The following is a 19,643-nucleotide window of genomic DNA, read 5'->3' as shown; positions in this document are numbered from 1 at the left end:
CCACATCAGGCTCACATCATGCTTGCTATTAAACATGCTGCAGTCTGCAGTAAACTCCCTGCCACAAAGCTTTGAGTCTCCTCCAAATGCACCTGTAACAAGGTCACCTGCAGAAATAACTGTGTCCACGGGCAGAGTCACCAACACTCTGCACCTGAGCTAAACCTGCTTTGGAGCTAAAAAGCTGCTGTCAGGGTTTCCTGCAGAGCTTCAAATGTGGAAAAGCTGTGGACGGTTTCTTCTCCTCCATCAACAGCATTTAAGAGTGTAAGAAGGTTATCTGTGTGAGAGGTACTGTGAATGTTTTCTGTGAATGAAGATCAGTGTAGTCCATCCATCCACTTAAAGGCTGAGATCCAAAGTGTAATGGCATCAATATATTCTAATGGTTACTGTCATTACTCAGACTGCTGGGTGAGCTCCATTGACTCAGAGCAGAAAGACAGAGAGAGAGTGCAACAACAGACAGCATCTGTGGCTTTGAGCATGAAAACAAAGCAGGTAGAAAATATTCAGCTGTAACTCTGATCTCTAGTTTTTCTGCTTTCAACACAAAATGTTATTTGTTGGCTTGCTTGACTCCATCCTCTGACCTGCACAGTATGCAGGCAGGAACTCTTTTCTTAACAATCCTCACTACAAATGGATTTTTTTCCCTGCTTTTGTTCCCACCGAGCTTCTGGTGTAAGTATGTCATGAACACAGAGAAAGAGGAGCAGCAGAGTGTAGAGCAGAACAAAGGTCTGAATAAAGATAAAGAGAGTTTCTTCAATATCTGAACTACCACGTGTCTCCTCATGGTTTATGATCTAAGTTTGGTAATTCTCATTAGACAAATTCATCATAAATGCAGACTTAAAGGCCTCAGCATGTCTGTATGTGACAGCCCTGATCCCTCACAGGCTGAGTGTGAACACTCTCACACTGGAACTGAGCCAGAAGAGCTTTCTCATGAAAACTGGGCGACTTTCATTTCCTCGTCACATTTATGCAATAATGTTGCTCAACTGATCAGATTAAAGGTGGCTGTTTTTTAAAAGTAACATTATTTAACACTAAGAAACATAAAGCTTTTAGTCCACCATCATTTTTCTTTTTTGCATTACAAGATTTAAAAAATATATTTTGTTAATTTTTCCAAATCAAACTTTATCTGCCAATAAGGAAACACAAACAGGCCTTAAGTAAACATCTCTCATTAACTACACAACACATTTTTTCAGGGACAACATTTTAAAAGGTGTCTAGTTTTTTTTTTTTAATTAAATTTTTGCATACATTTACTCCCAAATATAAGTTTCTCTGTAACAAATATGCCAATAATTTAGTCTTTAAAGGGGGAAAACTGATTTAGTCAGATTCGTTACAAACAGCTGCTCAAACCATCACAACCCGAGGACGTAAATTACTACGTAACGTTTGTTTGTCCAGAGATTGGTGGGCTCGGGTCCAGCCAGCCTGACGTCACATCACTCTCACTCTCTGACTCTGAAGTTTGGAGTTAAGAAATGTCTGCTGTCAGTGTCTCGCTCGGCTCAACTTTGCTGTTTTTCAGCGTCTTCGTGGTCGTCTCTGCAGGTGAGATTTACTGTTAGATGATGCCCTTCTGAGAAAACGATAAGTAAAGTAGACGAAGACGAAACGAGGCTGGGTGGAGTTAACATCTGTAATCCAGCTGTGACAGAAACTAAGAAGTGTAATGTGTGTGTCAGTGTGATGTGTTGTAGTGTCAGGAGTCAGGATGCAGCTACAAAGCTTTTTGTTCAGTGTACACAAACAGCTGTAGCTCCATAAAGGCAGCATGCAGAGACTCAGTGTCTTATAATGAGAGGCTGCTTTCTCTCACACATGTTCACGTTTCACGAGCACGTGTTGTTGTTCTGTGGAAGCAGAAGTTGGCTAGGTTCACAGTTCACAATGTTATGCCCTTCCCTTGAGGGAAATGTATTCCGGGCTGTGGGGAGGATGTGCGGGACGGCCCGCCCTCGCCGTGTGTGTGTGTGTGTGTGTGTGTGTGTGTGAGAGAGAGAGAGAGAGAGAGAGAGAGAGAGGAAGGGAGTGGGGGAAAGGGATTACGAGTAGCTACCGAAGAAACATAACAGGAAACACAAACACCGCAGTTTTACATGTGCACTTCTTTGGGGGGGAATTTGATGTCCATACAGACAGTGTTGACTTGTAAATGATTAATTAACAATTTTGTGCTTAAAGTGCTTTGAAATTCTTTGGCAATATTGTAGACAATATTAAACTTAATCATGATATCGGCCTCCTCTGTAGTGATGGGATTTCCAACTCTTTTTAGAGAACCGGCTCTTTCGGCTCGACTCACTAAAAAGAGCCGACTCTTCCGACTCCCAACCGTCTATTCAGTTGGTTTTGTTGCTTTAATTAATTCATTATTAACAACAATATAAAATTATGCACAAAAGGAATTACTAATGTAAAAAAATACCGTGGTTTTATTTATATATGTTTATGTATAAATATAGACAAAGCACGTGCAAACTCCAAAACACATTTCTAGCGTCAACTGAACTTCCAAAACAGAGCTGCCCAGACCACTTAAATTACACAATTGAAAGCATATGTGTGTTGTTTGTGTATTTATACACAAGCACTCATATAAATTTTCAGCTTTTTCCTTTTAAACCAGTTTAAAGTGAAACAATACAAAACACTGCAAACCACAACGCAATTAAATATGAAGTTAAAATATGAAAACAAAAAGAAGATGCATATTCTCTGTCATATGGGCCTGCATGAATAAACTTTCTGAATCCATAAGCACAAGGCTCGCGTGCAGAGTGAAGCGGAAAAAAAGTGCGAGAGAGAGGGTGAGAGAAAAAAAAAAACCCCGGCTTGCGTCGTTCACTTCAAAGATCCGGCTCTAAGAGCTGTTTCGTTCGCAACTGAAACATCACTACTCCTCTGACGACCTGTTTGCTGTTGCATGCTGCTGAAAGGCAATGGGGAGAGGGGACACTTGGGCAGTGCATTTATCACGGCTTATGGTGTGTTTTCTGGATACACTGTGCTTTATCTAGCGTTCAGAGGTTAGTGGCTCTGTGTCAGAGCACTGGTTATGAATTTTAGACGGACCAGGCCTTAACCAAAAAGTTATCAATAGTTCTTTTCATCTTTTCCTATTACCCACAGCTACATCCACTTCTGTCAGGCCTAGGCTACTCACTTGGACTGGGTATCATCACTGATTTCTATAATCCATTCTGATTCTGATTCACAAGGTTTTGATTCGATTCATTTTTGCCTCAGACAGTCAGAAATATTATAATTCTGATCATTTATCAGTACTGATACATGTGAGACTTCATCAGACGTGGGAACATCACAGCAGATGCCTTTGTGTCAAAGTAACTGAGAATAAAACACAGAAAAACATGAATGAGGTTTTCCTGGCCTGGCTTTTTATAGCAGATAGCCTTAAAAATAAAAGACAGCGGCCAAGAGCGGTGTACACAACAGTAGACTGGTGGGTAATAAGCCAATGAATAATGCAGAAAATCAGAGATTTGAGACGGGAAGCTGTCCTTGAAGTGCGTCACTTGACAGCGCGCTCCTTACTATGGATCGGGGCCGTGGATCTGGTGAGGTAACAATAAGCTAGCTAGTTAAAAGTTAGCATAAGTTACCATGGTGATACACTCATATTAGATGCGAACCACTTTCTTAGCACTGAAAACCCAATGTTAACAATGAACCCAAATGCTGCTTTATAGTACAGGACACTGATGGATGTTAAGATGTTAAAATTACTTAAAGTAAACAACATATTTAAAGTAATGCTGCTCATAATTGTATGTTGACCTTTAACCTCTCTGCTCTATGTTGTTTTTTCTTTCAGTCCAGATAAACATCACAACCGAGTCTGGACAGGACGTCACTCTGCCATGTCGAGTCACAAATAACATCACAGCTGTAGAGTGGAGCAGAGCTGGCCTGGGACAGAAAAATGTCTTTTTGTACCAAGATGGGCGTTTTGTTCCAAACAACCAGCATCCATCATATAAGACCAGAGTGGCTCTCAGAGGGATGAAGGATGGAGACGCGTCTTTGATCCTGAAGAAAGCGACCACTGCTGACTCTGGAACATACAAGTGTCGTGTCTTTTTGAGAGAAACAGGCTCATGGAAGTTCACCATCATCAACCTGAGAGTTGATCCTCCAGGTGAGTGAGTAGAGTTGAGTGTGTGTGTGATCAGAGGTGAAGCTGCTTCCTGGTTGTTGATGTTTGTTTGCTGTATGGATGAGCTGGTGGATGTCAGAGGTTGACAGCACATGATTTTGTTCTATGGAAGCTAACAGGTTGTAGTTTCTGACACTTTGCGAATATAGCATGAGGCAGAAATTTACCCAGAGATGGTCCTTAGTGACCTGGGCCCTGTTCTAGGAAGTGATATCAACATCCAGGGTATGCTGAGTTTATTCAAACTGACATTGGACGTGAGGATAATCAGTCAGGGGATAAAAAGACATTGATTAAATACTGACTCTGTGCTGTTTAAGATTAAATACAAAACCTGAATTCAAACTTTGTCTTTGTCAAAATTTAATATGAGCTCGACAAGCAAAGTGCAGGTACTTTGTTTTCGATCAGATATTAACACTTTTAGAACCACTACAACTGTTTTAAAATGTCTTTGCCTCTAACAGAATAGAAAAATAGAAAATCACAGGATAAAGTTGAATCTAAAATTTGACATTATTTATTATTTATTACTGATGCTCATCAGGGAAACAAAGACATTAGACCCAATTACAAACAAACAAAACAAAATTAGACCCTCCCATTCTTTGCACGGAGAGGACTGAGGGATCATCCAGGAGTAGTTATGCTATTTATTTTCTGGAGAACTGAATGGTCCATAGATGTTTCAAACCTGATGATCTCTAATCTGGATCTTAATCTGATCCAAAGCAGGTTATGTTCACAGCATAAGTGAAGTTAGCTAGTTAAACGTTAGCACTAGTTACCATGGCAGTGCACTCTTGAAAGAGGCAAACCACCTTCTGTCATGGTCCCGAGTCTGAGGACTCTTTATATTATTCTATATTCTTGTTTATTCTGTTATGTCTTGTGTGTAGGTGTGCTGTGTGTTAGAGTTTTGTTTTATACCTGCCTGTGTTCCCTCTGTCTGTCCATGGTGTCACTGTGTCTGCTCGTGAGTCTGTCTGTTCAGTTCAGTGTTTTGTCTGGTCCTCTGTCTGTTAGTTTCCTGTTTTATTCTGAAAGTCCTTGTCTTATGCGAGTGTGTTCAATTCACAGGGGAGAAATAAACAACAATTAAACAAAAGGTCAATAATTCTGCTCATAATTGTACGATGACCGTTAACCTCCCCGCCCTGTGTTGTTTCCTCTTCTAGTCCAGATAAACATCATAGCTGTGTCTGGACAGGACGTCACTCTGCCATGTCGAGTCACAAATAACATCACAGCTGTAGAGTGGAGCAGAGCTGGCCTGGGACAGAAAAACGTCTTTTTGTACCAGGATGGGCGTTTTGTTCCAAACAACCAGCATCCATCATATAAGACCAGAGTGGCTCTCAGAGGGATGAAGGGTGGAGACGCGTCTTTGATTCTGAAGAAAGCGACCACTGCTGACTCTGGAACATACAAGTGTCGTGTTAAAATAGCAGAAACAGGCTCATGGAAATACGTCACCATCAATCTGAAAGTTTCTCCAGGTGAGTGAGTAAGGTAACTCTGATTTTTCTGTAAATCTGGCATGGAGTTTGTGTTTCATTCATTGGTTTATTAAGGTGCAGCTTTCTGTATTCTCCCAGCAGATAATCTATTCAACACTGAAAACATGCTGTAAAGAAAACGTTGCCTACGCTCACGCACACACCACAAACCACTGAGCTTTCATCACATATGAGTTAATGCAATTCCTGCAACACTTACATTTCCATTTTTTCATTTGCGAATAAAGATTGAATATTAAAACTGAATTCAAACACAGGCCTGTTCTGTATGCATGCAGTGGCTTGAACAAGTATACACACATCTATCTATCTATCTATCTATCTATCTATCTATCTATCTATCTATCTATCTATCTATCTATCTATCTATCTATCTATCTATCTATCTATCTATCTATCTATCTATCTATCTATCTATCTATCTATCTATCTATCTATCTATCTATCTATCTATCTATCTATCTATCTATCTATCTATCTATCTATCTATAAATAAAATGTTTTTGACTCATGTATGATTTTCATTCCACTTCTCACGTGTACACCACTTTGTGTTGGTCTTTCACGTGGAATTCCAATAAAATTGAGTCATGTTTGTGGCTGTAATGTGACAAAATGTGGGAAAGTTGTACATATATATATATTATTTGCTTCTGATGCTTATTAGGGAAACACAAAGACTTTAGAGGCTACTGAAAACATTAGCCTCTCCCTGCAGAGAGATGAAGTAAAGGCCTCTGGTGGATGTCTGGGTTCGACAGACAACCACCAGCTGTCGTCTTTGTGGCGGGAAGTCTCGAGTTGTAGAGCAGAATGCACAGACTTACAGTGTGTTATAATGAGAGGACTGCTTTATGTTCAATTATTATTAGCACGTTTTTGTTCTGTGGAACCTGATTGATGTTTCAGTCTGGATCTAATCAGGTTCAGGAGCAGATCAGATCAGGGGCAGGTTCAAAGCATAATTTAAGTTAGCTACTTAAGATAGTGAAAGTTACCATGGCAATGCACTGGATGTTATAAGACGCGAACCACCTTCCTAGAACAGAAAACCCAGTGTTAACCCTCAACCCAAAGCTGCTTTATAGTACAGGCCTCTGCTGGACTTTAAGACATTAACATGGGGACTAAACATGTCAAAGAAAATAAAGAACATTTAAAGTAAACAATGCTTCTTATAATTGCATGTTGACCTTTAACCTCTCTGCTCTGTCTTGTTTTCTCTTTAAGACCAGATGAACATCACAGCCGAGTCTGGACAGGACGTCACTCTGCCCTGTCAAATTACAAATAGGATCTCAGCTGTACTGTGGAGCAGAGCTGGCCTGGAACCGAAAAATGTCTTTTTGTACCAGGATGGGCGTTTTGTTCCAAACAACCAGCATCCATTATATAAGAACCGAGTGGCTCTGCGGGACAGACAGATGAAGGGTGGAGACGTGTCTTTGATTCTGAAGAAAGTGACCACTGCTGACTCGGGAACATACAAGTGTCTTTTTGAAATAGCAGAAACACGTTCATGGAAAAACATCACCATCACCCTCAGTGTTCCTCTAGGTGAGTGAGCAAGGTAACTGTAAACTTCTGTAAATCATTCAGAAAACTTCATTCAGCAGTCCCAGCAGAGAATCTCACTGAAAACATGCTGATAAAAATCAGCCAGGGTTTCGGGTGAGCTCAAATCGAACCCCACCCTGTCATGTGATTTCCTGAGGTCAGATGGCCCAGGATGTGAGTGAGCATTAAGGCATCACATGATAGGGTGGCGTTAGGTTGAGCTCACCCGAAACCTTGGCTGATGAACCTGTTTTCACACCTTGGCTCATGTGATTACGTAGAGGATCATTAGGTGGTCCACTTTCCCTCTTCTGTGACTCTCTCACAGGGTTTAAATCTGGGACTCTCCACCATTTGACTCTAGAGCTAAAGAATCTTCTTGGATGAGAGGTGAAACGTCTTCAAGCAACTAAAGAAGTCCAGACGCTTTTCTTTCTGAGCTCTGTAGACATCCAAGGTCCAAAACAAAATGCAGCAGGGACCTGTTTTCAGAGTCCAAATTGCACCGGACTGCCTGATGACTAGTACTCCCTTGGTGCCTGGAGGGATCCTGCTGTTTGCATGGGCAGGACTGGTCGCAATGTCTTCTGAAAGACTATAAACATCAGTGTGCAATACACCAATCGACCAGTGTGTATTAGGTCAGCTTCTGCAGCCACCGAGATAACTGTCCTTCAGGCTCTATGTTCTTTTTTTTTTTTAGCCAGCACAGACTGTCATCATCTGTGCCTGCCTAAAGGGCATCTTTTGCTTATTTCGCCTCCTCTTTTTTTCCATTTTTTTGCTGAGCTGAGCAACGGAGGGTGCCCTTACTCCCAGCAAATGGGCGATAGAAAACCGATCAGTGCCTATGCCATCCCCAAAATCCGCCGGCATGATGTCAGGCTTTTTTTTGCCGCCCCCACCACTATGCCGCCCTGGGCAACCGCCCATGTCGCCTGTATCAAAAACTGCTACTGGGCCCAGTGGATAGCCAACAATGCAGAGACAGTATATCTCATCCTTCTTACATACCATTATGGTGGGCGAGGCCCAGTTGCTGTGGATTTCTGAGGTCCGCTAGCTGTTGTGTTTAGCATGAGGCTACACTGATGATCTGGTGGATGCTAGCAGGTTTACATGAATGAAAGAAAAAATGGCAAAAAACTTCAATCCATCTCCTTCTGTTTAACTAAGCCAAGGTTATTGGGCCTGGACTGTATCACAGATACTGAGTTAGTAGCAGGTGAAGCCTGGACAGGATGCCGGTCTGTTACAGGGCTAATACAGAAAGAGTAGATCATGGATTTGAACCAAGGACTTTTCCGAGAGGCAAAAGTGATAACTACCATACCACCACAAGGCCCTAAACTCAGATGCAAAAGTAAATAAACAACTAACATCTCTCTGCTCTGTTTTGTTTTCTCTTTCAGAACACAAAATCCTCCCAGCTGAGTCTGGACAGAAAGTCACTCTGACATGTCGAGCTCCAAAACAACAGTAAACGTGTAAAATGGAGCAGGGCTGACCTTAGAGATAAATATGTCCTTTTGTACCAGGACGGGCATTTAAATCCAGACAACCAGCATCCATCTTTTAAGAGCCGTCTGACTTTGCAGGACAGACAGATGAAGGATGGAGACGTGTCTTTGATTCTGAAGGATGCGAACACGGCTGATAGTGGAACATACATGTGCCGTGTCTTCATGGAGGAAACGCGCTCGTGGAAATTGCTCATTAACAACTATCTGATTGTCGTTCCTCCAGGTGAGTGAGTAGAGTTGAGTGTGTGTGATCAGAGGTGAAGCTGCTTCCTGCTTGTTGATGTTTGTTGTTGTATGGATGAGCTGGTGGATGTTAAAGTTGTGGCGTCTGTAAGAAAAATGTCCACATGGTGACTGATGGATGAGAGAGGTCCCATTGTTGTTGTTGTGCACAAATCATTGAACAACACAAACACTTAGAGCTGCTTTCAGTGCTGCCTGTTTTGTTACTGCACACATTTCTGATGGTCCTACAGTCCAACGTAGCAAACGTCTCCTTGAAGCCTCTTCTTAGAGTAATTTTAATATTGATTATGTTTGTGCATATGAAGGTGACACATATCTGTGTGGCCTTAACATCTGTAATCCAGCTGTGACAGAGACAAAGAAGTGTAATGTGTTGTAGTTTCAGGAGTCAGTATGCAGCTACAAAGCTTTTTGTTACACCCCAAATAGTTGATTCTGTTCATCTGGATGTTGTCAGTGGGAGAAACATTTCGTCACTCATCCAAGTGTCTCGGATGAGTGACGAAATCTCTGGTAACCAACATCCAGATGAACAGAATCAACTTTTGGGGATTTAGTCACCTGGATGACTGAGCATGCCTCAAGAGTTTTTGTGAAACATAGACTTCAGGAAGAAAAATGTATTAGAGAGATATTAGAAAAAAAAGTGCTACAATACTATGATACTATACTAGTTGGTTAGCAGACAGTCAAACACACAAAGGCAATCATTACTTCTTTTCATACATGTGTATAAAGTGCACTCACAGTTTGAACTATTTGCCCATTTCTTGTCCCGCTCTCTGCTGCCAGATCACCCATCACCATGTCTTATAATGAGAGCCACACACTATGTTCACTTATTATCAGCACATGTTGTTGTTCTGTGGAAGCTAACATCTTGTAGTTTCTGACACTTTGCATGTTTAGCATGAGGCTAAAATTCCCCCTCAGTGGGTCACTGGTGACCTGCTGGATGTTCAGAGGTTCATTAAATCCAACATGACTAAAAACTCAAATGTCAAAGGAAATAAACAAAATATTTAAAGTCAATCATTCTGATCATAATTGTACTTTGACCTTTAACCTCTCTGCTCTGTGTTGTTTCCTCTTTCAGGTCAGAAAATGAACATCAAAGCTGAGTCTGGACAAAATGTCACTCTGCCATGTCAAAGTTCAAACAACAACAACTCCATCACAGGTGTAAAATGGATGGGATCTCGTCTGGAAGGTGAACATGTTCTTTCGTACCAGAATGGGAATTTTGAACGAGACAACCAGGATCGGTCTTTTAAGAACCGGGTGGATCTCCTGGACATACAGATGACGGATGGAAACATGTCTATGATTGTGAACGATCTGACGCCTGCTGACAGTGGAACATACATGTGTGGTGTCTTTATGGAAGAAACACGCTCATGGAAATATATCAGCTACGTACGTCTGAGAGTTACTGATCGTCCAGGTGAGTGAGTAGAGTTGAGTGTGTGTGTGATCAGAGGTGAAGCTGCTTCCTGGTTGTTGATGTGTGTTTGTTGTATGGATGAGCTGGTGGATGTCAGAGGTAGACAGATGTTTCTCCAGCTGTTGTCTTTGTGGCTGGTAGTCTAGAGTTGTAGAGCAGCATTGTTTGGTTAGAGCAGAAACAAAGACATTTATGTCTCCTAACCCTATGGGAAATTTAAATGGTATTTTTCCCCATAAATATAAATCCTCTTATCAGCTCTGGCAGTATTGAAATACTTCAAATGCAGAGTGTCCAAATTGTCATTCTTTATTCACCCTTTATTCTTTTTTTTAACCTAATCTATTTGACAAAGAAAGAGATTCTGTTCTTCACTCGTCGCCTACCTGACACCTCACAGCTGTTTCTCACCTGCAGGTCCGACAGGAGGATCTGTTGCACTGATCATCGGTGTTTCTGCTGTTGTTTTAGTTGTTGGATTTTTGATCTACAAAAGAAAACGACGCCATTCTAACACTCATAATCATCCAGAGGATGAACAGCCTCTTTCCCCCCAAGAGCTGGTCTGTGACTGAAATCATGATGAGTCAGGACTCTCCTGAACACCCAGCAGACGACTGTAGACGTCTAACATGTCTGATGATTAATGTTCAGACTCTGGCTGTTAGGGTTGAAAAAATATAAATTGTTTATAAAAGAATTCAATAAAGCTGTTTTATTATTTGAATATGTACACAATGAAAATGTGCTCATAAACATGTTGGCACTCTGTGTTTTGAGGATCATGAGCTTCTTCCGGTGCTAAGACTGGGCTGAAGTACTGAAGAGTGGACGCAGAGAGTCTTTGCTGCATGCTCACACATACACTGATAATAGTTTTCTATCAGTCTCTGGTTAAAGAATAAAGATGTCCTGAACCGAGCCTTAGAATAAGCTGAAGGATAACATTAGATAATCAAGGCTATGCAGGGTGTGTTTTTGTGTTCATATGTTTCTAGACAGACTGGGGTTCGGCCTTGTGTACTTGTAATTTCACCTGCCAAAGGCAATTAAATCTTTTTAGATGACAGATATTTCTCCCGAATTCCTTCTGAAAAATTTGAAGTCAAACTGTGTTACAAACACACATGAATTTCTGAGCTCTAATCTCAGAGTCAGTGAGTGTTTTTGTGTTGGAGCTTCAGCTTCAGCTGTTTGTAAGAACTTGTGAACCAAACAAACTGATCCTCATGCAGAGATCAGCTTTTTTAGTAAACAAACAAAACGGCTCCCACTGCTGTGCGTCTCACTCTATACAAGTCACCAATCCTGGATCCAGCATAACAGCCGCAGACCATCACCTGGTTGATGCCACACACTGTGGAAACATCTGTTCATCTACTCAACGTCGTACAAAGATCCTGCATGAACCAAAGATTTACAATTTTGATTCATCAGTCCAAAAACCTTCTTTCAGTCTTCAGTAGTCTAATGGTGGTGTTTCATGGCCCAGGCAATCCAGTGTCTTATCCTGACATGTGGCTTTCCTGCTGCAACTCATCCTGTCAATCCTGCAGCTCAAAGTCTTCCCTTCAAAGCTGAAACTGAGGCTTGCTATGACCGTGATTAATCTGTGCTCTTCTTGGCAATTTCTCTGTATGAACATACTCTACAAGTGTTATGATGGTCTGTCTCTCTTCCATTGTTAATTGCCCTTTTCTCACCATTTCTATAGCAGCACACTACTTTCTGCAGTACTGTTCACTGATGCTCATGGGTGTGGTACCACAGTATGTTCCAGCACTTTTATGCAGACAGAGGGTTGGAAGAAATCCAGAAAAGTTGAAACACCTGTAGGAGTTAGTAGCACCAGCTTTCACGGCTTGATCGACCTCCATTACAGCAGAACAGCTTTAAATTTTAACACGTTTTTTGTTCCCTGAAAAAGGCCCTTTTGTATAATTCTGAAATGTACATTATTTTTCAGTTTTGGGTAACCTTACCTTTTTTGTTGTGGAAGTTCAATACTCACCTTTGTACCATTTCAAGCTAGTCATTGGACTTGAACTGCAATAAATAAATAAATAAGTGGAAATCCATCGATGTTTCTAAAACTTTTGCCCGGTGGTGTAGTTGATGTGTAGATATTTCTCTCTGATCCTGAACTGTGAAGTTTGCCACTTTCCTTAATTTAACTCGTGCTGCAAGGAGTAAATAATGTAAAGTTCCTCACCTACACCCTGTGTCATCTTCAACTTCACCTTGTTAATAAATATTTACACACAATTAATACTGGATTGTGTTACTGCAATTATCCTAAGTCAGAAGGGACAGTTAACATCCAGAGATTTACGTGCAAGAGAAAGTTTCATGTGCTATGTGACGGTGCACGAGGAGTAGATGTGGTTTCTGAAAAAGCATCAGTACAAGATAAATACAGTTAATATTACTTGTCTCAAATCTTTTTATGGAGTTTCATCACTCTAATTGTGTAAGCATGCACAAAATGCACGGTGCATTTAAAGATTAAAAACCATTCTTAACTGCAACACAAGATGGCAGTCCAACACAAAGAATGACAGTATCTTCATTCATGCTGTCAGACCCCTCTGTACAGTTCTGTGTCTCAGAGTGCACCAGTGACAACAGCACTTTTATCATCACAGAGCAGGAAAGCTTTCAGGAGACTGAACGCTATAGGCAGCAGGACCAGATGCAAGGGGGTCGGGTCCTGAGAGCCTGCTTTGACCAGCTAGCACCGGGAGATCTTCAACCTCTCCTTGGCCCAAGCAGTGGTTCCCACGTGCTTCAAAGAGTCCATCATCGTCCCAAAGAAGCAACAGTCCGCTTGAGGAGCTTTCTCATGAATACTGGGCGACTTTCCGGCCAGCTCTTTAATTTCATCATCACATTTATGCCATAATTTAGCTCACCCGATCAGATTAAAAGCGAGTTGTTTTTTTAAATAACAGTAATTTTGTAATACTGAAAGACGTAAACTTTTAGTCCACCATCATGTTTTGACTTACAAGAGTTTTAAATCATTTCTTTTTTAAATTTTCTATTTCATATAAAATCAAAGTATATCAAACTTTAACAGAACAAACAGATCAGCCAAAGTCCATTTAAGGACAGATCTCTCTCAGCAACCACACTTACCTTTTTTTTTATTTCAGGGACAAAATTTTAAAATGTTGGCAGATTTTTTTAATTAAATTTTCTCAACCATTTACTCTCAAATATTTAGGTTTCTTTCTAACAGGGATGCCAGGAGTTTGTGAGTCTTTGAGAGGGAAAAACAGGATTTCTTCAGATTCATTTTCAGCCCTAAAACTAAGTCCTGCATACAAACGATCACATATGAAACCCGAGTAAGTAAATTAGTACGTACGGTTTATGTGCTAAGAGCCTTTCAGACCAGCGGTGCGCAGCCTAACGTCTCTCTCTCTCTGACTCTGAAGGGTGGAGTTAAGAAATGTCTGCTGTCAGTGTCTCGCTCGACTCAACTTTGCTGTTTTACAGCATCTTCGTGTTCGTCTCTGCAGGTGAGATTTACTGTTAGAAACTAACATAATGCCTTTCTGAGAAAACGAGGAGTAAAGTAGACTGTCTGTGTGTGGAGGAGACACAAGGCTGGGTGCAGTTTGTGTGGAGTTAACATCTGTAATCCAGCTGTGACAGAGACAAAGAAGTGTAACGTGTGTCAGGAGTCAGTATGCAGCTACAAAGCTTTTTGTTCAGTGAATACAAACAGCTGTAGCTCCATAAAGGCAGCATGCAGAGACTCACAGTGTCTTATAATGAGAGGCTGCTTTCTCTCACACATTATGTTCACTTATTATCAGCACATGTTGTTGTTCTGTGGAAGCTAACATCTTGTAGTTTCTGACACTTTGCATGTTTAGCATGAGGCTAAAATGACCTTCGCCTGGTTCTGTGAAGTGATAACAACAACATGTCTGTCCCATCTATTTACTCTGATAATGGAAATCAGGATAATCAGTCAGGTAATGAAAAATGTTGATTGAATGCAGATTCTGTGCTGTTTAAGACTAAATACAAAAACAGGATTTAAACTTAGTTTATGTACAAATTTAACATGAGCTCCACAAGTGAAGTGCAGGCATCTTGTTTTCAACCAGATATTAACTCTTATAAAACATTATTGGTTCATAGATTTATTTTATACATCAAGATCTCTAATCTGGATTTTATCTGATCAGGAGCAGGTTCACAGAATAAGTTACCATGGCAATGCACTGTTATAAGATGTGAACCAACTTCCTAGCACAGAAAACCTCGAACCCAAAGCTGGTTTATAGTAGTACTATAATAGTATAGTACTTTATAGTACAGGCCTCTGCTGGGCTTTAAGACAATAACATTAATTAAATCCATCCAAATGTTAAAAGACATAAACAAATATTTAAAGTAAATAATTCTGCTTATAATTGCATGTTGACCTTTAACCTCTCTGCTCTGTGTTGTTTCCTCTTTCAGTCCAGATAAACATCACAGCCGAGTCTGGACAGGACGTCACGCTTCCATGTCGAGTTACCAATAAGATCACAGCTGTAGAGTGGAGCACAGCTGGCCTGGGACAGAAAAATGTCTTTTTGTACCAGGATGGGCGTTTTGTTCCAAACAACCAGCATCCATCATATAAGAACCGAGTGGCTCTCAGAGGGATGAAGGATGGAGACGCGTCTTTGATTGTGAAGAAAGTGACCACTGCTGACTCTGGAACATACAAGTGTCGTGTTAAAATAGCAGAAACACGTTCATGGAAAAACATCACCATCAATCTGAGAATTTCTCCAGGTGAGTGAGTAACTCAGATTTTTCTGTAAAACTTCATTCAGTGGTTTTTAGTAAGGTACAGCTTCCTCTATCCCCCAGCAGAGAATCTATATCTCACTGAAAACATGCTGGAAAGTGAAAATGTTACACTTCATTTAAACTTTCCTATTTTGGTCACCTAACAGTGGTCGGGGGACACACAAACATTATAAGTGCTTCACAGTGGGAAAGATGTAATAATGGTTATCACTGTATAGTGGCCGGGAATAACACTCACTGATTCGTCTGTGAAGGTTCTCAGTCATCCAGGTCATCGTAGTCTAAGGAGCTTAAACAACTTAAACAAGTCCCGACGCTTTTCTTTCCAAGCTCCTTTGACCACTCACTAATTCCTAGTTTTCAGGAGGAAACAAATACAAACCAAAGATTGAATGTAAGCACTGCCCCCTTTTTCCCTAAAACATTAGAACAAGTGTTCAACACTGAGTAGTTGTGCCTGCTGGTCCACATGGTGTAGCTTGCCCATTGCAGCCCCATACATGTAACGGGGATCATAGAACAAGCACAACTGGAACAGGATCAGGTGCAACTGGGACAGATGGTTGAGAAAAACTGGGGTCATCACCACATGCAGTGGAGAACAGGCTGTGCAGACCCAGATGGCGGTCGGCCGAATCTTCCTCAAAGGCTTATGGGGGGACCTCTGTTGATCTCCAGTGTTGAGCTTGGTCCAGGACCAACATGTTGTTCGGCCCTGGTGTGTTTTAGTATGAATTACATACAGTATCTCTGTTTTTTTGGCCCAGACATGACACCTCACACCTGTTTCTCACCTGCAGATGGATCAGGACCGGGTGGAACTGGATCTATTGGAGTGATAGTTGGCCTGATAGTTGCAGGTGTGGCTGCTGCTGCTGGTTTATCGTTCTGCAGAAAACAAAAGCCACAGAGTCCGGATTCCTTCCAGCCTCCCGATGATCAGGACTAGACTGTCTGCTAAACTCTAAACCGAGTCTTCAGCTGGTGCTCTAAACTCTCAGTGCTGACACCAAACATGATGAAATACAGATAATCAATGTCATGCTGGACATCATCATCACACTTGACAGCAGAACAGCGACTCAGATGATATAAACAGACAAAGTTTAAAGTTATACTTTTGTTTCCTTTGATAATAGTTAATCATGCTTAATTCTTATCATGTTATCAAGATTAAATCTGATCAACATGATGAATGAGAAAACATCCTAACATCACCAGTCATCCTGTTGAACCTCAGCTCTGTATTTCAATATTATATTAAACAACACTTCCTGACTTTTCTACTCTGTGTGTCCTGTTGAATGTTTTTGGGCTAACTGTGGCTCAGAGGTTGAGCTGGTTGTCTACTAATTGAAAGGTTGGTGGTTTCACCCCTGAGTGTTCCAGTCTGCACTCTGAGAAGTCTTTGGGAAAGATACAAACATCAAGCTGCTCCACACAGAAAACACGTGGGTGTGGAAATGGGTGAATGAGTCTCACTATATAAGAACCAGCGAAATTAGATCTTTCAGAATCATACAGTTTTATACTTTTGTAAATCAAAACAGATGATTTAGGACAGACAAAAAATACTGAATGTATTAATTGTTTTTTGTAGACAGTTACCTGCAGTGGGTTTCGATGGTAATGAATGGAGGTCAGCCGATTCAACAATGAGACACCCCTGATGTGTTTTAGTATGAATCACATACAGTATCTGTGTTTTTTGGCCCACACAGGGCTCATCTGTGTTTCCTTCGTGTGGAGTGACTTCAGCGCTACGTCTGTGCCACAGAACATTTGGCCGTGCTGTAACTGAGCTGTAAAGATCAAAACCAGCCCTGCAACACATTTTTTCAGTAAATGCAACTTGTAGTAAATTTAAGCTGCCAATCATAGCAAATTGTTTTTGTACGATTTAAAAAAATGTCAAAGTAATGTAATTTATTACTGTCATTTTGAGAAAAATAGGAGATGTGGACAAAGATTCTAGCTATGTCCCAAAACCCAGAGGACGCAGCCTTCTCAGTCTACATCGTCCATGTCCTCTGAAGACCGAGAAGGCTGGAAGTGCAAGGCTGTGAAATGGGACGGTCTAGCCTTCAGATTTGTGTCACCAGCTGTCTCGGTGGAGTTTAATAAACTCGGCCGTCTGCTCCTCGCTTGCTAAAATACAACAGGACACTGGAGTACGTTCTCTACCATCTTACACTTCTGTTTAATCAGTTTTCTGTTTGAAGTTTATTCAGCTGTGAAAACTATAACTTTAATCTCAGCTGAACCAATTTACTCAGGAACAAATAAAACACTGGAAATAGCCAAACAATAACATTTTAAGTTGTCTGAGTGACTTATATATTATGTTTAACCTGGGTAACAATTCACCACGGGGATCTGAAAACAATGTGCCCTCAATGTGTTCTCTTCTAGCTATCGAGCTGGTGGGTAACAGACGTCTCCGAAAACGTCGAAGCACTTTTACAAATATGTGATGTCTTGATAAACCGAGCAGATATTTGAAGTTTACACAGCTACATTCTCGTCTAAATATCTTAAAAGTATGACGCACAAACCGTAATAAGAGTAATATTGAAACTAAGTAGCGGCCACCATTGTTGAAGCTGGAATTGGCTGGGTTGCGCTATGAATTCTGGGATAGCTTGGGCTATGAAGGATACATCCGACCCATCCTTCAAATGCGTGGAAATGAAGGATGCATTTGTTGCTATGATAACAATGTGGAACCTGTCTAAAAGGTGTGTAAAATGTGAGAGGAAGGTCAGTTTTGCTAAATCCAAGTTGGACTTCATTCTATGTGATGGAAGTACAAAAGATACCCTCGGATGACCCCCAGCTTCCACTGGTGTGTTGACAATAGCCCTGTGGCTATGTTTCGTCCTCTTCTAAGCTGTGTGAAGTTAAGCTCTGGATTATAACCTGTGGCCATCTACCATATTCACCCAATGGCTTCTCATCATGAGTGATGCCCCTCTCACACTACTTAAGAACGCAGGAGAGTCTGCTTCTTCGTTGGATCATTGTGCTAACTACCATCAGTGTAGCTCCGGCTGGCCAAGTAATTCTTAGTGCTTTCTCCTAATAACCTTCTTCTCTCGTTTTACAGACATTCCTGGACCCCAGCCTGTTTCTCCTGCCCCTCTGACCCTGAGTGGACGGGTTGCAGCTCAGTAAAGCACCACTCCTACAGCCAAACCCATTTGTTCTGATTGGATTGTTAAATTTGTGATTGACATGACATTGACCAATCAGCCGAAAGGACGAAAAATCGGGTCAAAATTTGTACTTGCAAGTTGAAACTCACACACAAGCAGGAAACTTGAGCGCAGAGTTTCACAGGTCGTTTTCTTTGTAGTAAACATACCTTAACAAAAAAATTGTAACTTTTGTGTAACTTTAGTTTTTTACAAACACAAATCACACACAAATTCTCATCTGTAGATGCACAAACATAAAATTTCGAGATATTTTGTTTACATGGTTACAAAACTCAGTTCACAACTACGCAAAAATATTTATGAGCACAATTTGAGCCCATAGTAGAGGTTTAAAGTTTACTGGATGAGAATTATAATGTGCAATGCTTCAGTTTGACCTCATGGGGGCAGTGCTGTTATACACTCAGACTGCAGGACATAATAACAGTGTTGGAGTGTGAAAGTACATCAGCTTCAAACCATAAATTGTCTTTTTTTTTTCTGAGTATTTTGTAAATACTCATTTGTTCTTTTGATTCCTCAGAGGCATCCAATAATCCAATTATTTCTCAGGGCTGTGTCCACTTAATACTATATAACTTTATAACACTTATTGTTAATAAAACGCATAGAATTATCGAGGCACTGCAAATTATTTAATTCCAACAATTTCCAGAGGGATTTCTGATGACATCAAACTGTTTGTGTGTCTGTTGTCACAGCAGCAGCCATCAGTGACACCAGCACACAAAAGCAACACAACAGCAGGTTCAAATACTCAGAGGAACCATTCATTTCAATGTCTGACCAGTTTGTTAAGTGTCTGAGTTCAGTTTAAGAGCTTTAAAATACTGATCATAAGTTTCAAACAAACAACATATAAGAACATAAGATGGAAACAAACACATAGAGAGGTGAACCATAAACTGTCACGCTGACCTCTTACTAAACACTCTGACAATTCTCCACTAACATGTATCTTCTGTCACTCTAATGGATCCTACGAAATAAAATAAAACACATTCAAAGACTATTTTCTGAAAATAGTTAAGAAGTTTCTGGATGTTATTGTATTTTTCAAAAGGGGAAAACTCCAAACAGGACTCTCCAGCTGCCCTGGAGCAGACTGCA

At 40.8% G+C, this 19,643-nt stretch overlaps 2 protein-coding genes across 2 annotated transcripts; both read left to right on the top strand.

The window, feature by feature from the left end:
* The first annotated feature begins 1,508 nt into the window (after positions 1 to 1,508).
* Positions 1,509 to 8,891, top strand: LOC146635047 (CD276 antigen-like). The gene is made up of 5 exons (XM_085350016.1): positions 1,509 to 1,578; positions 3,866 to 4,189; positions 5,386 to 5,706; positions 6,958 to 7,284; positions 8,697 to 8,891. The coding sequence occupies exons 1-5, from the start codon at positions 1,509 to 1,511 to the stop codon at positions 8,765 to 8,767; spliced, it is 1,113 nt and encodes a 370-aa protein (XP_085206142.1). The 3' UTR covers positions 8,768 to 8,891.
* A 5,060-nt stretch (positions 8,892 to 13,951) lies between these two features.
* Positions 13,952 to 16,264, top strand: LOC146635046 (hyaluronan and proteoglycan link protein 1-like). Its single transcript, XM_085345131.1, has 3 exons — positions 13,952 to 14,021; positions 14,977 to 15,297; positions 16,116 to 16,264. The coding sequence occupies exons 1-3, from the start codon at positions 13,952 to 13,954 to the stop codon at positions 16,262 to 16,264; spliced, it is 540 nt and encodes a 179-aa protein (XP_085201257.1).
* Positions 16,265 to 19,643: the final 3,379 nt, after the last annotated feature.

The sequence above is a fragment of the Diplotaxodon limnothrissa genome, linkage group LG3 (genome assembly GCF_057381915.1).
Source record: "Diplotaxodon limnothrissa isolate DT_005_m linkage group LG3, D_limnothrissa_male_GT1.1, whole genome shotgun sequence".
NCBI lineage: Eukaryota > Metazoa > Chordata > Actinopteri > Cichliformes > Cichlidae > Diplotaxodon > Diplotaxodon limnothrissa.
Note: the sequence above shows the minus strand (reverse complement) of the source record. Positions and strands in the feature narration are given on the sequence as shown.